This window comes from Salminus brasiliensis, chromosome 8, assembly GCF_030463535.1.
Source record: "Salminus brasiliensis chromosome 8, fSalBra1.hap2, whole genome shotgun sequence".
Taxonomy (NCBI): Eukaryota; Metazoa; Chordata; class Actinopteri; order Characiformes; family Bryconidae; genus Salminus; species Salminus brasiliensis.
This window is the reverse complement of record NC_132885.1, coordinates 19,793,412-19,810,864: the sequence shown is the minus strand read 5'-3', so window position 1 is coordinate 19,810,864 and position 17,453 is coordinate 19,793,412. Positions and strand designations below refer to the sequence as shown.

Here is a 17,453-nt window from a genome sequence, read left to right as displayed (position 1 = left end):
GGTGCACAGAATAAAAGTGGATAAAACAAAAGAAGAACGGCTACCTCAGAACTCTTTAGCATGACTTTAACTGGATGTTCCAATCAATAAAGAAGAAATGACTTCAGTAAGTTAGCAAACGTTAGCTAGCTACATTAGCCTTGTAGTTGTCATGCAAAGAAGAATGAAACGGTCCAATTATTATGAGACGCCGTGCACTGGTACTGATTTAGCAACACAGCAAATGGAAAAAGAAGCTGTAACTGGTCTAACGGGACTGTGCCGGCGAGAAGCGGCCTTAGTGGCCCTGTAGCGCAAAGAGGCCAAACAGGGAGAAAAGGACAAAGAGCGAGAGAGAGACACTAAGAGATAGAGTCGCAAAGAAAAGGAGAGAGAGAGAGGGAGAGAGAAAGAGAGCATGCTGCAGAGGGGATCAGGGGCTGCAGAGATGGAGGTACTGGAGAAGAAGCAGCAGTGATGATTAAGAGGCAGAATAAATAAAGCGAGGGGCTGCTCACTGAAACATGAAATGAAACAAAGGACAGGAAGTGGAATTACAGTCTGGCACTTTATCCAGAACACACAAACGTCCAGAACGTCTGGCAAAGACACAGCCCTTACAACCCAGGCTTAAAAAGTTAACATAAATGCTGCACCACTTACTGAATGTTAGACCAGTAGAGTAGTGGTGTGTAGTCTATACTGCAGCGCATACAGACCCACTAACCCGGATTAGCAGGGAGGGTGAGAATAAGGGACAGCAGAGCGGGGAAGGGAGGAACCCTCAACTTTAACAACCTGTCATTCTTCGTTAGCATCCATTCAGACATCTCTGTTTCTGCTTTAATGACAGCCCTAGAAACATGCGCGCACGCACGCACACGCACACACACGCACGCACACACACACACACACGCACACGCACGCACACACGCACGCACGCACACGCACGCGCACGCACACGCACGCACGCACGCACACGTGCCAGCTGTGAGTACTTATGTAAATGACATGCTGCATCTTTCGTGATGGGGTGGTATGCATTTATTCCAGGGCAACAGAATAGGAGCATACTAAGCATGTGTCAAATTTTATATGTATGCATAATTTGCCTAGATGGGCTTTGTGCATGCGAGCATGTGTATGTGTGTGCGCGTCTCTGTGCAGCAGGTTTACATTTAAGTTTAGTCTTCAGAGACGGAGACAGTAATTAAAACTTCATCTGGCTCTGTAATTAAGACTTTGTTAAAATGCACTGAGTGTTTTCACCACACATAATTACAGATATTTATTAAAGAGAGGAAAAAAAACAACTCATTCACATCCTTCCTCTGTTTGTGCTCCTGCTTTAGCACAAGCACTGAGATAAGCGGTCTTATCCCCCCCCGTGCCAGCAGAACAGAAAGCAGACGAGTTAAAGACAGCAGCAGCCCTCGCAGTATTAGAGCAAACCTGTGGCAGAGACGCTACGGGTCACTGCCTCGCAGACGGGAGCAGGGCTACCATGTCCTCTTCATCACAACGGAGGCTGAAGATCGCACAGACACCTATAACCACACCTGACTTCTTGGCCACTGGACTGGGAGGTTTGTAATGCAATGTGTGAGGAAAGCCAGAGGGCTCACAGTAGGAAGTGCTCTTCTACATGGGGAAGAAAGAGAGTTTAAAGAGGGTACTCACGCTGGCCCCAGCGGCCCGTGCGAGGGTTCAAGTAATTTGGGTAGAGGCCATTGGGTCTGTCCATCTTAGCCAGCAGCTTCCGGATGTGCATCACCTGATACAAGGAGCAAACCGTGGTGAACTGAAGCACATGTACATGCAGGCATTAACATAGCAATGCCAATTTTAATAGCACTAAGTTTAGTTCTACATTTGATCTGCTTGTACTTTTATACACAGACATAGATTGTGTGCCATAATTGTTTAATATTTTTACTCTTATTATAATTGAGCTATTAGGCCATGACTGGATGTTTAAAGGTGTCTTAGAAACATGACATTTCATGAACCTCAAACACTGTTGGGTCATTCGTTATAAAGAAAATCTGGCATAACCAAAACAGGACTGGAAACACGACAATTCCAAACCCCTTGACCTGTTATGTGCATGTTATGTCTTGCCTCATTAAATTTACACTCCCAACATTTACATACAACTAGCCCACTAGCTAAAGCCCAGTGCTCAAGGAGAAACACAACAGCTACTTTGGGAGAAATATGGAAACAAGGCTAAAAGCTAATGCTGGGCAAACTGGGGAAGAGAGAACTAGAGAACTAGAGAAAGCCCTGTTGTGGATATCTGTGCTGGGAAGCCAGGGGAGCATCACGCCAAGCACCAATGGGAAGCCAGTGAAGCGACCTGGTACAGGACTTAAAACAAACCCCGCAGTTGGTCTACAACCTTTTCAGCTAGCTAACCGCATACTGTGCAGAGAGGACACTGAGATGACAAACACTATACAATAAGACTCAGGAATAATTACATGAAATAATTACACGGTTCTTATTACAGTACAAGGCAATGCTAAGCTAGGCTAGGTTATGTGGCTGGTCATGTGAGCCATCACTGTGACATAAACCATAGATTAGTAGAGCTCATTTACTTTCCACAAGCCAACTATAAAGGGAAAACCCTTGTGTTTCATGCTGGGGCAAAATAACTATAAGCTATAAATAGGCTTATTAAACCAAATTCAACCAAAGTCACATATTTACTATTTATACATCAAAAAACAGCATTAAATATTAAATACATGCATTCTATGGCACCTATAAACAGAGGATTGGTTGCTGTTTAAGAATTGCAAACCCAGATCAACCAGGTTTATGATCAGTGCACCCATAATTACTCATTACAACAATAAAAAGATAATCTTTAAAACATAAATATTAAAATGAACTACATAACAAAAGCAACAGAAGAGAACAGTAAGGGCTAATAAATGCTAAAGTGACAATGACAATCTTACACACAACCAGACCTTTTGATAGTAGGCAGGGTTCCCCGTCAGATATGTCAGGTGCACAAACTCCATGTGTAAGGTTCCAAATTCAGCCAGGATGCTGCTACCAGCTGATGCCCAGCCCCAGTTCCGGCCCACACCACTGAGAAACAGGAGAGATAACATTACTAAGATTAAAGGCTGAGCTACTGCTCTCTGATGTCTGATACAGTCTGTGTGTGTGTATGCACTAAGTTCACGGAAGAAAGGCACTCTCTAAGATTTAACACAGACTCTTTTAACTGAGCTTTGCTTTCCCCCAACCAGTCACTGTCTGTCAACAGCACTCCTGTCTCCGCTGTCTGCTGCAGGTGCCTCCTCCTCTGTGGCCTTTACTCATTCGCATTCATGCTGCATTCACGTCATCCTTTTGAGGGACAGTATGTTTGTGTGTTTGTAATGACTGGGCGAGTGCCCTCGGGGCGAGTGGGGATTAATGGAACACAAACCCGCTCTTTTCCTCAGGATTAGAGACACCTTGAAAAATCACGGTGGTCTCGTCTGTTCCCAATCCATTTTCTTTAAACACCCAATTAATTCACAAAAGCTGTGTGTCAGGCTCTGTTTGATTCAGCCTCCTCCTTTCTGCCCCAAAAGCCTAATGTACATTCACAATGCGCTCAATGGATTAATTGTGCAATTTTCATCTCGCGCCATTGAAATGAAATTATGTGGACAGTTGCATTAAGCAGGGAAAGAGCAGAGCAGCCCCCCGGAAGACCTATTCACATGGGAACTAACAGGCTTACATGATGTAGCGCTTAAGAACAAGGAAGAAGGCCCAGTGGAATTACCAAGCATGGGGGGGAATGAAAAGATGCATTCTTATAAATAAAAGGTGTCAAAACAGGAAAGTCGGAGCAGCACCACAGAAGAACTGCTTTTAGTTGCATAAAGAACCAAACCATTTCTGTAAAATGTGAGCATGAAAGTGTGAAAGCATGAATGTGAAGTGAGGTGTGCGGGACCTTCACATAATCTAAAGGTTGTATAACAAGTAAGAACTGGAAAAAGGTAGAAGAGCACCAGCGAAAAGGGCGATGGCAGATAATATAACTCACCTCTTGAGGTTGACCATTGCCCAGGGGATGCCTGTGGGGGTGTTGAAGGCAGGAAGCAGCTTCTCAGCCAGCTGGACAGCCTTCACCTTAAAAACCTAGCAGACGGAGCGAAAGAGAATGAGGAAAAGTGTAAGAGACAAAAGCGAGGGGGAACATTTAACCCAGTGATGTGGAAGCTCATAGCTGAGAAGACTCTGTTTTCGTCTCATATGGCCGGTGTGGGCAGACAAGAGGTTAAGCACGAGAGGTGTAGCAGTTTTGACCAACCAAGGCAAACTACGCAGATTATTGTTGCCAAACCCTGCAGTCAAAGTTTGGTTATTAGACTAGAGCCTGAAAGAAAAAAAGAAAGAAAGAAAGAAAGAAAGAAAGAACGAAAGAAAGAACAAAAGAAGAAAAAACTAAAGTTGGCCTGAATGTGAAACTGAATACCAGTACCATACACACACAACCCTAATGCCACACCTACACTCAAGCTTAACCGTACTAACCTAACCACACTTACCCTAAACCTACCCTTAACCATACGGACCCTAAACCTACCCTTAACCATACGGACCCTAAATCTACTCTTAACCATACGGACCCTAAACCTACTCTTAACCACACTGAACCTCAACCAACCCTTAACCATACTAACCCCTAACCTAACCACACTTACCCTAAATCAACCCTTAACCATACTAACCCCTAACCAAACCACACTTACCCTAAATCTACCATTAATAATACTAACCCTTAACCATACTGACCCTAAACCAACCCTTAACCATACTGACCCTAAATCTAACCTCAACCATACTACCCCTAACCTAACCACACTTAACCTAAACCTACCCTTAACCATACTAACCCTTAACCTAACCATACTTGCCCTAAACCATACTAACCCTAAACCTACTCTTAACCATACTAACCCTAAACCTACTCTTAACCATACTAACCCTACCCTTAACCATACTGACCCTAAACCTATCAATATTGACCCTAAACCTAACCTAACCATACTGACCCTAAACCCATCAATATTGACCCTAAACCTAACCTAACCATACTGACCCTAAACTCATCAATACTGACCCTAAACCTAACCCAACCATACTGACCCTAAACCCATCAATACTGACCCTAAACCTAGCCTAACCATACTGACCCTAAACCTAACCTAACCATACTGACCCTAAACCCATCAATACTGACCCTAAACCTAGCCTAACCATACTGAACCTAAACATAGCCATAACCATACTGACCATAAACCTACCCTTAACCAGTGACCCTAACCCTAACTTTAACCATACTGTCCATATACCTATCCCTAACCATACCAAGCCTATCCCTAACCATACAAAGCACATCACTAACCATATTAAGCCTAAACATAATCTTAACCAAACTGACTTAAAGCTGTCCCCAACCATACTAAGCCTATCCCAAACCATACTAACCCAAAACCCAACCTTAATTACACTTACGCTACACCAAACCCCAACCATATTAACCCTAAATCTAACCTTCAATGTTACTAAGTCTAACCCCAACCATATGAACCGTCTTAACTGCAATGTCCAACAGCACAAATTCCTGCTTGTAGTGTCTCCTAAACAGTTAGATTTGCACTGAAGACGTTGTTTGTGTTCAACAAATCAAATTTTCATGCTGTCCCATCACTGTGAGTGTACACACACACACACACACACACACACACACACACACACACACACACACACACACACACACACACACACACACACACACACACTTTATACTTGGTCTAAGTGTTGCTTCATTGGGAACAATGATTTTCCCCAGATGTGTGTGTATGAATGTCGATCATGAAGGTCTAAATTGAGTTCTGCTGTGTGTGGAGCGCTTAAAGCTACAATCAGTAAAGTAGTGCAGGGAACAAACTGGCAGCCTGGCACACTAAATAACAGTCATCATCAAAAATCATTAACAAGAACCTTCTGAAAATGTTCATACAGGATACTTAGTCTTTTTGTCTAATTCTTTTACATTAGTTGATTTCTTCATTTCTTTTCTGCTGCTCTGAGAAATGAACAGCTGTTAATGAAATCAAAGATCCATCTTTAAATGACACAAGATGGATATCCAGTCCATAAACAAACAAACCCACCACCACAGCCACTTTTGATGACAGGATAAATAAGGCCTTACATGAAGCAATATGGAACTCTACAGTTTTGTCATGCTGAAAGGAGCAGGTAATTAATGACCCATCGCTGACCATTATTATTTTTTTATTTTTTTATAACTGCTTTTGTGAGTACACCACTACCTGTTCCTGAAGAGTAGTCATCCCTTTACTCTGCTCTCTAACCTCCGACACAGCTTTAATTTGTACAGATCATTGAGCGCTGATCCAACATGAAGAGCCAAAGAGGGGACTAGAGTGATGCAGGGAAGTCATGTGTGAGGAAGCAGGTCTCTGAGGAAATATCGCTTTAGAGCAGAGGCAGCGAAGTGCCGCACTAGGTCACTGTCGCTGCAGGCGCTCTTCGAGGCAAGTCCCAGCTCCACAGATCAGGCTGAGTGTTTTATGGGGAAAACGGAGCTGAACACTCCTACGGAGCGACTTAGAATGAAAGAGGGGGAGAGGGTGAAGTGTAGTTACACTGAGAGACAGCAGGCACTGTAGGTCAATAATGGTGGCTCTGCCCTTCTAGTTGGCCTTTTGGGTGATGACTGAAGGGATCAGAGAGACATATGGCAGGAAAGGCCTTTCTCTCTCTCTCTCCCTCTCTCAACCTGCACATCCACCAGAGCTGCTGATGTTTCTATTTCCAGCCTCTGCCTGACAGCATTCACATTTGGCCCATTAAAATGCACTACAGATCGCATACATTCATCTGTGAGGGGTGTACACTGCAACTCACACCCCCATCCACCCCCACCCACCCCTACAGTCCCTTAAACAAAGTCTAAAGAGAGAAGGAGAGTCTGTGTGTAAAGTGCGTGATGGAAATGGTAAACAGAAGAGAAGCTAGGATAAAGAACAGGGGAGAGAGTAGGAAGTAGAAAAAGAGAGGTGACAGGTAAGGGAGAGAGCAGGGTAGAAAGCGAGAGAGAGAGAGAAATAGAAAGGGGGCAAGTGAGCAAGAGAGGGAAGACAGAGGAGCAGAAAGTGATTAAGAGAGAGGAGAAGGGAGAAGGGAGAAAGAAGAGAGAGGGAGATACATAGAAAGACAGAAGGGGAGAGAGAGAAAGTGGAAGAGAGAATAGGGGACAGAGAAAGACAGAAGGGGAAAGGAGGGGAAGAGGGAGAGTGAGTGAGACAGGGTGAAGAAAGAAAAGTAGAAGAGAGAGAGAGAGAGAGAGAGAGAGAGAGAGAGAGAGAGAGAGAGAGAGAGAGAGAGAGAGAGAGAGAGAGAGAGAGAGAAAGAAGAAAAGGGAGAGAGAGGGAGAGAGGGAGAGAGCGAGTGAGCGAGCAAGAGCGAGAGAGGGTGTGAGAGAAAGAGAGAGAGGGAGTGAGTGAGTGTGTGTAATTCCCAGATTGCAGATTGTGCTTCAACAGTCTAATCTGAGTGATGCAGATCATGAAGAGCGCAGATGATCCTGTTATTACACATATGAGGATATCAGTGGGGGCACTCCCAACAGCACAACCTCGCCCCTCTATACGCACACAGACACAAACACACACACACAGAGACAGACAGACAGACAGACACACACACACAGACGCACACACAGAGAGACAGACAGACACACACACAGACGCACACACAGACACACACGCGCACGCACACACACAGAAAGAGAGAGCCTGCGTCTGCTCTTTTTAATGCCAAATGGAGGCATATAAAGAGATTAAGCTGATGGAGTGTGTGAAACGGAAGAAGTGTGTGTGTGTGTGTGTGTGCGCGCAGGAGGTCCCTGAGGACAGGGTTAAAGCTGGATTAAACACTTTCACTCCGTCAGGGTGGCTCTATTATTATTTATCATGTGTTTGTTTATCTACAGCTTCCTGGTGTGTTTGCTCTGCGTTTTCATGGACATTTAAGCTCCATTATGGGAATCTGCCAGTCAAGCAAGTGCTTCACTATGAGCTTAGCCAACTTTGACACCCCAACTGCAATCCTTTTGGATGCCTAATTGGTTCGAATCTATTGGTATGAATCAATAGTGGATCCCTTTGTGCTACACAGAACCTTTTTTCAGTCACACCGACTCAGTATGGGACGATAAGTGGTATTCCCAGAGGCAGGAGGCTGTTGAAGTTGAAGTCAGCATGTAGTGCAGATGGTTCTAGATTTACGTGGCTTCCGTTTTAAAATCAACTTATACATTATAAAATCAGTCATTTAATACGTGTTAAATTGTCAGTCTGACGACAACAGCAATTGATAAACTGCTCTGAATCAGGAGCGAGAGGCTGGTTGGCATTAGCTCAGTTAGCACAAATGCAGTTTTTAGGGTTTTTTTGTACCAGTGGTTTTGGATCTGTAGCCCATTTGCTAAGCTAGGCTTCGCTCAGCTACCTGACTACTCTGCAGCTCCTCTGTTGACTACCTGCTGAGCTGCTGAGCTACCGACAAGTGCTGAGAATAGTGCTGTAGTCAGCTAGCACTATGTAGCTATATTCGGATAAGTTAGCCAGCACACTAGACACCTACTCCAACCTGTTCCAACTAACTGAGGCTCAAATCACACGTTTAGAGGATTAAGCAGCATACCTGAGAGCACAGAGTGGACGGAATGGTCTTAGTGTTTGACAGTTTTCAGGCACATTTGATATCAAGGTTTGCTTGACTGTCCCTTTAAAACTCACAGTTGGCTACCACAGCGCCCCCATCCTGTGGCCCTCTTGAAGGTACATCGTGGAATTAGCTCATCTGGCCATGAACTAGATAGACACTAGATAAGAGAGAACATAAAAGTCTGCACCCAGGACCAATTCTGGGCTTGATAGGAGGAATTCCAAACCTTGGATTGACAGAACAATTTTAAATGTCTTTTGAACTTTTCTGAACCTTTTTTTTTATCACTTTATTGCTTTTCCTTTCCCATGGATACAAACACTTAAGCAGCAAAGAAAAGCACTTTCTGGACTGCTGACATTTCACCATGCAGGAACAGCTGCAAATAAGGAGCCGTCTTTATAAGGTCTTTAGCCATGCCGGTGATACGTCAAAGGAGTCACGTGACAAAATGAGCTAATCACGCAACCCCACACGCAGCACTGGAAGCAGAGGGCTTCCACACAGCAAGCAGACCTGGATTTTTGCTGTTAAGAATACATCAGCCAAACCTTAAAGCAACCGTTTGAAACATACTAAGAAGGAGAGAACCGAGTGAAAACACACATTGTCTCAAAAGGTATCCCACATATTAAAGCAGGCACTATAATAACAGAGCTTAGCACAAATAAGACACTTAAGCTTGATCTTAAGCTGTTCTGCATTCGTTCTTTCCATATCTGCAATCCCACTTTTAAGCTACCCATCCTTGCTGGGCCCTGGGCTATACCTGTTCTGCTGTTAATGGGATGCATGTTGGGCAACAGAAGACAGAGCACAGCACCCCACAGCTTTGATAGCTAGCGGATATTCTCTGCGAAGGACACGCAGACCAGGACAATGACAGGAGGGGGTGGAGGGGGGTGAGAGGGCGATAACTACATCTTTCTGAGCATGCAGAAGGAGAATCCAGCAGAGATAGATGGCTCTCTGGCTTTTTCACCATCCGTCTCATTCTCTTCCTGGCTGCTGCTGACAGGCTGCTGAGTGTACAGCTCAGCTAAACTCCCCTCATTATCGAATATCAGTTGACGCTGCTGCCTAGGTCTGAACAGGTAAACACTACACAGGGCTGTCTTTATCGGCCCTCTGCTCTCTCGCTCTCTCTCTTGCTCGCTCTCAGGGCTTAAAAAAGTTGACTGGAGCTGCAAGATTACAATAAGAAACATACTGAAGTCCAGTCCTCTCAAAACAGCTAACTCAACGGCAATGCAGCACTGAGATAACACTGAGATAAATAACTGAGATAAATAACACTGAGATAAATAACTGATCAGCACAGTGATTTATCAGTCTACTCAGGCTTGAGTTGAGCTCAGTAACACTGAGATAAATAACTGATCAGCACAGTGATTTATCAGTCTACTCAGGCTTGAGTTGAGCTCAGTAACACTGAGATAAATAACTGATCAGCACAGTGATTTATCAGTCTACTCAGGCTTGAGTTGAGCTCAGTAACACTGAGATAAATAACTGATCAGCACAGTGATTTATCAGTCTACTCAGGCTTGAGTTGAGCTCAGTAACACTGAGATAAATAACTGATCAGCACAGTGATTTATCAGTCTACTCAGGCTTGAGTAGAGCTCAGTAACACTGAGATAAATAACTGATCAGCACAGTGATTTATCAGTCTACTCAGGCTTGAGTAGAGCTCAGTAACACTGAGATAAATAACTGATCAGCACAGTGATTTATCAGTCTACTCAGGCTTGAGTAGAGCTCAGTAACACTGAGATAAATAACTGATCAGCACAGTGATTTATCAGTCTACTCAAGCTTGAGTAGAGCTCAGTAACACTGAGGTAAATAACTGATCAGCAGGCTCTGTGCACAACTGAGTGCACCATGAGAGACCTCTAACGAGAACTATGTGTGAGCACAGGAGAGGGGTGTAGTTTCAAAAGGGCTGCCTGACCACTCTCTTTATTAAAAGCACTTGGCCCAACAGAGGGCTCTTCAGTCAATTAATGACACTCTGTTAATTACGGGCTGAGGGCCAAAGCCGCATGTCATTGCTGAGCTGCGTGCAGCTGCCTTAGGCCATCATTCATCTCCACCTGGTCATCGTGAGCAAGAACTAAGGAAAAAAACAAACAGATGAGGAGCGAAGAGTGCAAAACACAGGAGATCTAGTAGAGAAGTGGAAAATGAGGGGAGGAAGAGAAAGGAGAAGAAGCAAAAGACGAGGGCAGGGAGAGGAAAGTAAACATCATCGATCATGTGGCTGCAGGCTGGGCTGGAACAGGCTGACAGGCAGCACAGGGCCACTGGGGTGGTGGTGGTGGCGGGTGAGGGGGAGGGGCTTTGAGGACAGCCATAATAGCCCAATGTCTTCTCTCCAGCTACACTTGTCCACTCTATTCTCCATCTGCAGCTCCCTTCCCAGTCTCCCCTTGTCTCTTCTCAGACTCACTTCTTCATCACAGAGCTGCCAAAAACATCTGTCCACTGCACTCATCTCTCCCCCCAGGTCTCATTCATCTCGTTCTTCTAGTTCAAGCAGATTGTTGAGCTTACAGGGCTTTTTATTATGCATGCAGCTTAATTCAAAGACATTTGTACAGCGCTTTTTGCAACAGGTGTGGCCGTGAAACACTCCATCAGAGTGAGAGGAAGACACCTTGACAGAAACCAAAACTAAAGAGAGGAACCGATTCTCCTCTGGTCGACACCAGATACCAATAATACGACAGCAATAGAGTTATGAGAATTAAGAAACAAGGCTTGCTTTATTTAGGACTGTCTCCTAAAAGTTCACGAGTCAAATCATCAGTCAGACTCGTCAGACGAGAACTCTTCAAGCTCAGGTTTTTGTGAAACACAAAGGCAAGCTGCAGCCGAGAAGCTGATGAGGAGGGGTGGTAAGTTAGGCTTGCAATAATAAATGTTTCAGACCTAGCTGTATGGAGAAATTTTTAACTTTTGAAGAAGAATTCTAACAAACTTACATGCCAGCTCTATCTGCAAGCAGTCGCTTATCATTCAACAATATCGAACACGGCAAACCACCTGAAACGGTTGAGCTGCTGTAGGTGGCCAGTCTCCAATTATCTGGGCAGATTTAGTGCTGGCGGTAAGTCTCTTTACAGGCTCATTCTAAATACATGTTCTGTAGATGTCTGCTGGGCCCGTATGACCATGCATCTGCCTGGTGAATTTTATAGACCAGGCCTAACTAGACCATCTTTCCTAAAGACCATTCAGCTGTTCATTGTGCAGGAAAAGACACTGAAGACAAACGTTTGCTTTTGGATCTTAAATATTAGATATATAAATATATCTTAAAAATAATTACAAGTGTTTAGTTTGCTTATTATTAACATTAAGATTTATTATTGAATCATAATAATGAAAAATAGTCGTCTAATAAACCTGCAGAAGACAAGAAACTATTATTTCAAAGCAGGCAATGCTGCATTTTTTTAGTTTGCAGTTTGCTGTTTTTATATTTGAAGAGAAATAAAGTTGAAGTAATGCTGATCCTGTAGAACTGAAGAAGCAGTTTGAATGTTTAAAAATGAAATAGGCTAGAAGAGCCTCATTTTAAACAGAAATACATGCTGCTGTCTGTCTCAATATTCCACAAATCCATACATCAGACTGACATTATGTCAGTAATTAAAGTCAGCAATCTTTAATCATACGCAGAGTCTCTTTAACTGTTTTTTTTTTTAAATGTAAACAAAAAACAGTCCATAAGGAAGAAAAAAAAAACAACAACTATAAACCAATAGTCACATGTTCATATTAACGCTCAAATCTGATTTGACTGACAGAATACTGAGTCTGGAACAGGCCTAGCTTAATTATTAGATTAAAGTATCCAGATTAGGCAATTATAACCAGTTATGAATTCATAAATCCACCATCCATCCTCCTATCCATCTCATGTGAAGTGCCATTTTTGTAACCAGGAGAATCTGACTATTTCTTGTGCTGCACAGTTTAAAGTAACATCAGCAAACAGAAAAACAAAACTTTGAAAGCTTTAACATGTTCCTCTGGAGGCAAACTGACATGCCAATGTTTAATTACTTCAGCAAGTACCAGTAAGAACATTAATGTTGACTACGCAAAAACTGCCAAAACCAATCATACTGATTTATACAATCGCACGGATCCCTGCAGCAAGTCTGCACAGTTCCTGGACTAATCTACTCAACATTAACAAACTAACACAACGCCAAGTCGCCATATTCTCCATCCTGTTCTCTTACAGCTTTCGTCTTCCTTATACCCAAACTGCTCGCCCAGCCAGTGCCAAAGCAACAGCCTACTTTTATATTCTTGTTGCGCTCATGTTCGAGTGCTCCTGCGTGTGCTCACTTTCTATCTACGCTTGCCTTTTGACTCTCTCTAAAGCACACTGAGCTGCATTTACATATAAAAGGTGAAACACAAATACAGCTTTACTGATATTATAAGGATTACTCATTTAAAAGATTTTAGAATTTCAACACAGCGCAGGGACGGACTGAACTGTTGCAAGAAAGTCACTTGATTGAGACAAATGAACACTGTGAGGCAGGTAACCATTAGGGCTGTGTATTGGCAAGAACATGCTGAAACGGTACGCATCACGATACGGGGATCATGACTATAATATATAGCGATACTGTGAGCAAGATGACATACTGGGCTTTGTTATATCCAAATCGTTTATGCAGTCAGACCAGTGGGATCTGAAGACAGAGCTACAACACAGGGTTTAAAAACCACACCAACTGAACCACTGCCTGCCACCACTCTGTGCATGTTAACTGTTCATTAAAACACTGTTTCAGATATGATACAGTATGAGCAGGCGGAAACGTGAAGAGTGAAGAGAAGTGAAGACTTTGAGACATCCAGGTTTTTAAACTGTGTAGCACATGAGTTCATCTGCTTATGTTGAAGCAACTCTTTGGTTATCAAAAAGTGTACACCGATATTTTGCCCTCAAGTCATGAGTCATTCTGTAGTCTGAGTCACACCTGGCTGGCGCAGTGACGTGGCTGATGCGGGCAGTACTTTGCAATTGGAGATAATGTGGTAATGTGGTCCTCGAGATGCACTGTACCCCGTTCACCTGTACTTTGTGCTGGCTGCGTATGGTCGGATCACTCAAGACGCATGTTAATGGTAGGCGTAAACAGGGCCCTTGTTAGAAACCATTCATTTGAGATAATTTAAACATTCCATACTGTTTGAGGCTATTAGACCAATTTAACTCGTGGGATAATCGACTATATCTGAGGTAAGGAGAAAATTGAGTGACCTTGATTCTTTTTTTCTTTTTTTTTCAGCAGCGCTAAGACGCTCTCTTCTAAACCTTCTGCCATGTATTGGGTTGGAGGAATGAAGAGTGTTAGTCTATATGCTGTCCTCTCTACCCTCCCACTTTAATCTACAGTGATTTATCTTCTCTCCTCCAAATCATTTCACCTTTCGATGATGACTGCATGCTCAGTTTCTTTTATTGCTTCATTTTCTTTGATCTATTCTTTATCTTCTCTCTGCTCTCTCTATCCAAAGGCATCCTCCTCGGAGTGAATATGCCTCTCAGTCAGCAGGGAAAGAGCCCTCCTCCATCTGCTACTCCATTACAAGCCCAGTGACTGGCAGTAGCTCTTCACCCCCTTGGCCGCCTCAGGCTAAATGAGGGCGGCCTGAGGTGCACCCATGGCCAAGGAAGCAGACTCTATTCACAGTCTGCTCAGCTCTGCTCAGCTCAGCCCACTGGCGTTGGGACGTTACTGGTTAAGAGCGGCGTGGAAATAGGCAGAGAGCACGCAGATGCTCAGGGGTATGGGTGAGGGCATGGGGCACGCAGCTTGGCAGGTAAGGGTCATTTTTGCGTGTGCTAGTGTGCGTTTGTGTGTTTCAGGCAGAGCTCATTATCTGCAGCCATCTAATGAAGTGTCGGGTGTGGAGGGGGTGTTGCTTAATTTCCCTGCATTTTTCACCTTCACACCAAAAGCGGGAGGGGAAATGATGTTGCAGAGGAGCATAGATATGCAGGCCAGCAGCAGGGAAAGGGACGAGGGGGAGGAGGAGAAAGCGAAAATCTGAACCATCCTCATTTAGAGCCTAAGGGAAGATAAAACGGCGAGTGGGAAGGAGGGTTAATTAACATGGGCTAAAAGTGATGGGGCGATTATTTCCCCAAAGACTGCTTTCCTCAGACCAATGGGCCAACAACACTCCCCTGAGCACTCCTGCAGCACTCAATGCTCTGTCTGGCAAACTACAATCACTTGTGTGTGTGCGTGGGGAAGTAGACCGGACAGTAACCAACAAAGGGGAAGGGGGGGAGGGGGGTTCATGAATACTCCCTTTTTAAATTCAAGGACGTTTTATGATCCAACAAATTCTGCAACGGCGATGAACAAATTTAGCTACCTAGACATTTCAAACAGCCAGCATTTTGCACTTGAACTCCAGCACAAAACATTTCCTTACAGAAAGATTTGGCATCACACCAACTTTTTCAAGATATTTCAAGGACGTTCAAGAAGAGAGAGTGATCTGGTGAATCTGTACATGCACAAACCACAAAGGTGGTGCCTTACTTCTTGTCCAGAGAGGTAGTACGCAGCCAGCAGTCCTCCAATGAAGCGGATATTGACCTCAAAGACGGAGACTTCTGCATTCTAAGAGAAGAGAAGGAGAAGAGAAGAAAGGTCAAGTGCATGGAAATAACCAGATATAACCACAGCACTTTTCTACAGGTTCTTCAGATTTCAGGCACTGCAGGAGAACACGCCATAAATTCAAAACACGCTGATCGGTGAGACCAGTCTGCCATACAATATGTTTGAGCCTGAGAAGCTTGAGAGTACTGACTGTTTGAATGATGGGACTGCAGAGGAGGATGTGGATGCGTCTCGTACGTGCTTGTTCGTACATGTTTTAGAACGAGGCTGTTGTGCATCTGACTTATGCTAGTGAGGGGTCATTTATTTATAAAAAAAAATCTTTTTACAAATCCCTGCAAGGCCTAGTCAGCATTTACACCAGGATTTAGAGTCAGGGACCACCACACCCACACAGATGGGCACCACCGGTTAGCCAACTCATTTATGCACTGATGCATGTAAATGAGACCAAATGAGTACAACTGATGTAAATAATACCTCCCTGTCACATACAGAACTCTCTGAGCGGCCAGATTCCAAAGCTGCAATTCAGGCATTGTAAGGTGGGGAGACGAGTCAATGTAATCGACTAATAATCTGCAACAGGTGTCCCAAACCACACCCTATCAAACTAAACAGTGTGTTAAAATTAGTGCACCATCGTTAGATGTGTGTACATTAATGTAGTAAGTAAAGTATAGAAGTGTGTGGTTCAGGACACTCCAGAGATTTCTCCAGAGAGCAAGCTGTGGCTAAAACAAACACTCTCAGGGCATCTAATGTGTGGTAGTATTTTATGTATTTTGAGTGCTGGCAATGTGGTGCTCCGCAAGCTTTGCAAAGTGTAAATGGCTGCTATGCGTGGACATGTGAGGTGCAAGCATCATGGAGTTTCCTTTTAGGAGATGATTAAAGAAAATACTGGAGTTCTTAAGCAAAGTGTAGTCTATTTGAGTATTGTGGTATTCATACTGACTTTAATTAGCAGCATCTAGCCCTAGCGCTGGTGTTCTAGCTCTAGGCTAATTCTGTTCAATGTTTGGAAACATGCTTTATTATTTAAAAAATAGCAAAAGTTCTAAAGTGTTAAAATGACACCTAAGCCCTACACCTCTGGCTGCTGATAGAGACTCTGTCTTCTAAAGAGGATTTTCTCCTCAGTGGACACTATGCCAAAACGTTACGTTTCTCAGAGAAATATATTTTTAGCATTTCTGGACTTGGCCATGGCAACACGCTAGAGTTTCATATTCTAAAACATACACTATATGTCCAAATGTTTGTGGACACCCCTTCTGATGAACACATTCAGCTAATTTAGGTTGCAATAAATTACACAGATGAGCAAATGTGGTTGGCATCATGCCTAATGCCAGGCGTGGGTTAGACAGATAGACACCCCCCACCCCCAAACAATCTGATGTCACACTCTTGTCGCTAAATGCAATCATATTCTATTAGAAAGCCTATCCCAGACAGTTTAATACCTTTGCTTTAGGGAGAAACAACTAATGAACAGGTGTCCGAAAACATTCGTCAATGCATGCACTTATTGGCAAATTTAAGCAAAACAAATCACAGTTCTGTTAATCCATAAAAGCAGGGTTTCACTTTGTTGTTGGTCTGTTTATTCATATTTATCTTCATGATAAAATAAAGAACACCCAACTGATGATTTCAGTGGTCAAATACTGAAAGCTCCAGCGGTTAACCAAGTACTTGAGTACATGTGCCACATCTAATGATGCGTGTTAATGCCATGTGTGACGAAGGCCTTTCCCTGCTGACTAAGAGGCATACTCACTCTAATCAGGTCTAAGAGACATGAGAGAAAACCAAACAATAAAATCTATACATATCTTGTTATATCTTGATTTCAATGAGAACAGACTGCTCACTCACAACAAACGTCAATGAGTGGCATTGCACAAAAAGTACACTCAGCTGTCAGTTAAAAAAGTTCACCAGAGTTCAGCGTCTGAAGGAACATAACCATGTGTCAGGTCTGAGACAGGGCTTCAAAGTCCCGCT

The 17,453-nt window shown here is 43.6% G+C and overlaps 1 protein-coding gene across 1 annotated transcript in view; it reads right to left on the bottom strand.

Moving 5' to 3' along the window:
* The window catches only part of man1a2 (mannosidase, alpha, class 1A, member 2), a 94,552-nt gene that overhangs the window by 13,054 nt on the left and 64,045 nt on the right, over window positions 1-17,453 (bottom strand). The window contains 4 exon segments of the mRNA XM_072686016.1: window positions 1,660-1,753; window positions 2,961-3,084; window positions 4,043-4,137; window positions 15,357-15,437. Of these exon segments, the coding sequence (XP_072542117.1) occupies window positions 1,660-1,753; window positions 2,961-3,084; window positions 4,043-4,137; window positions 15,357-15,437 (394 nt within the window).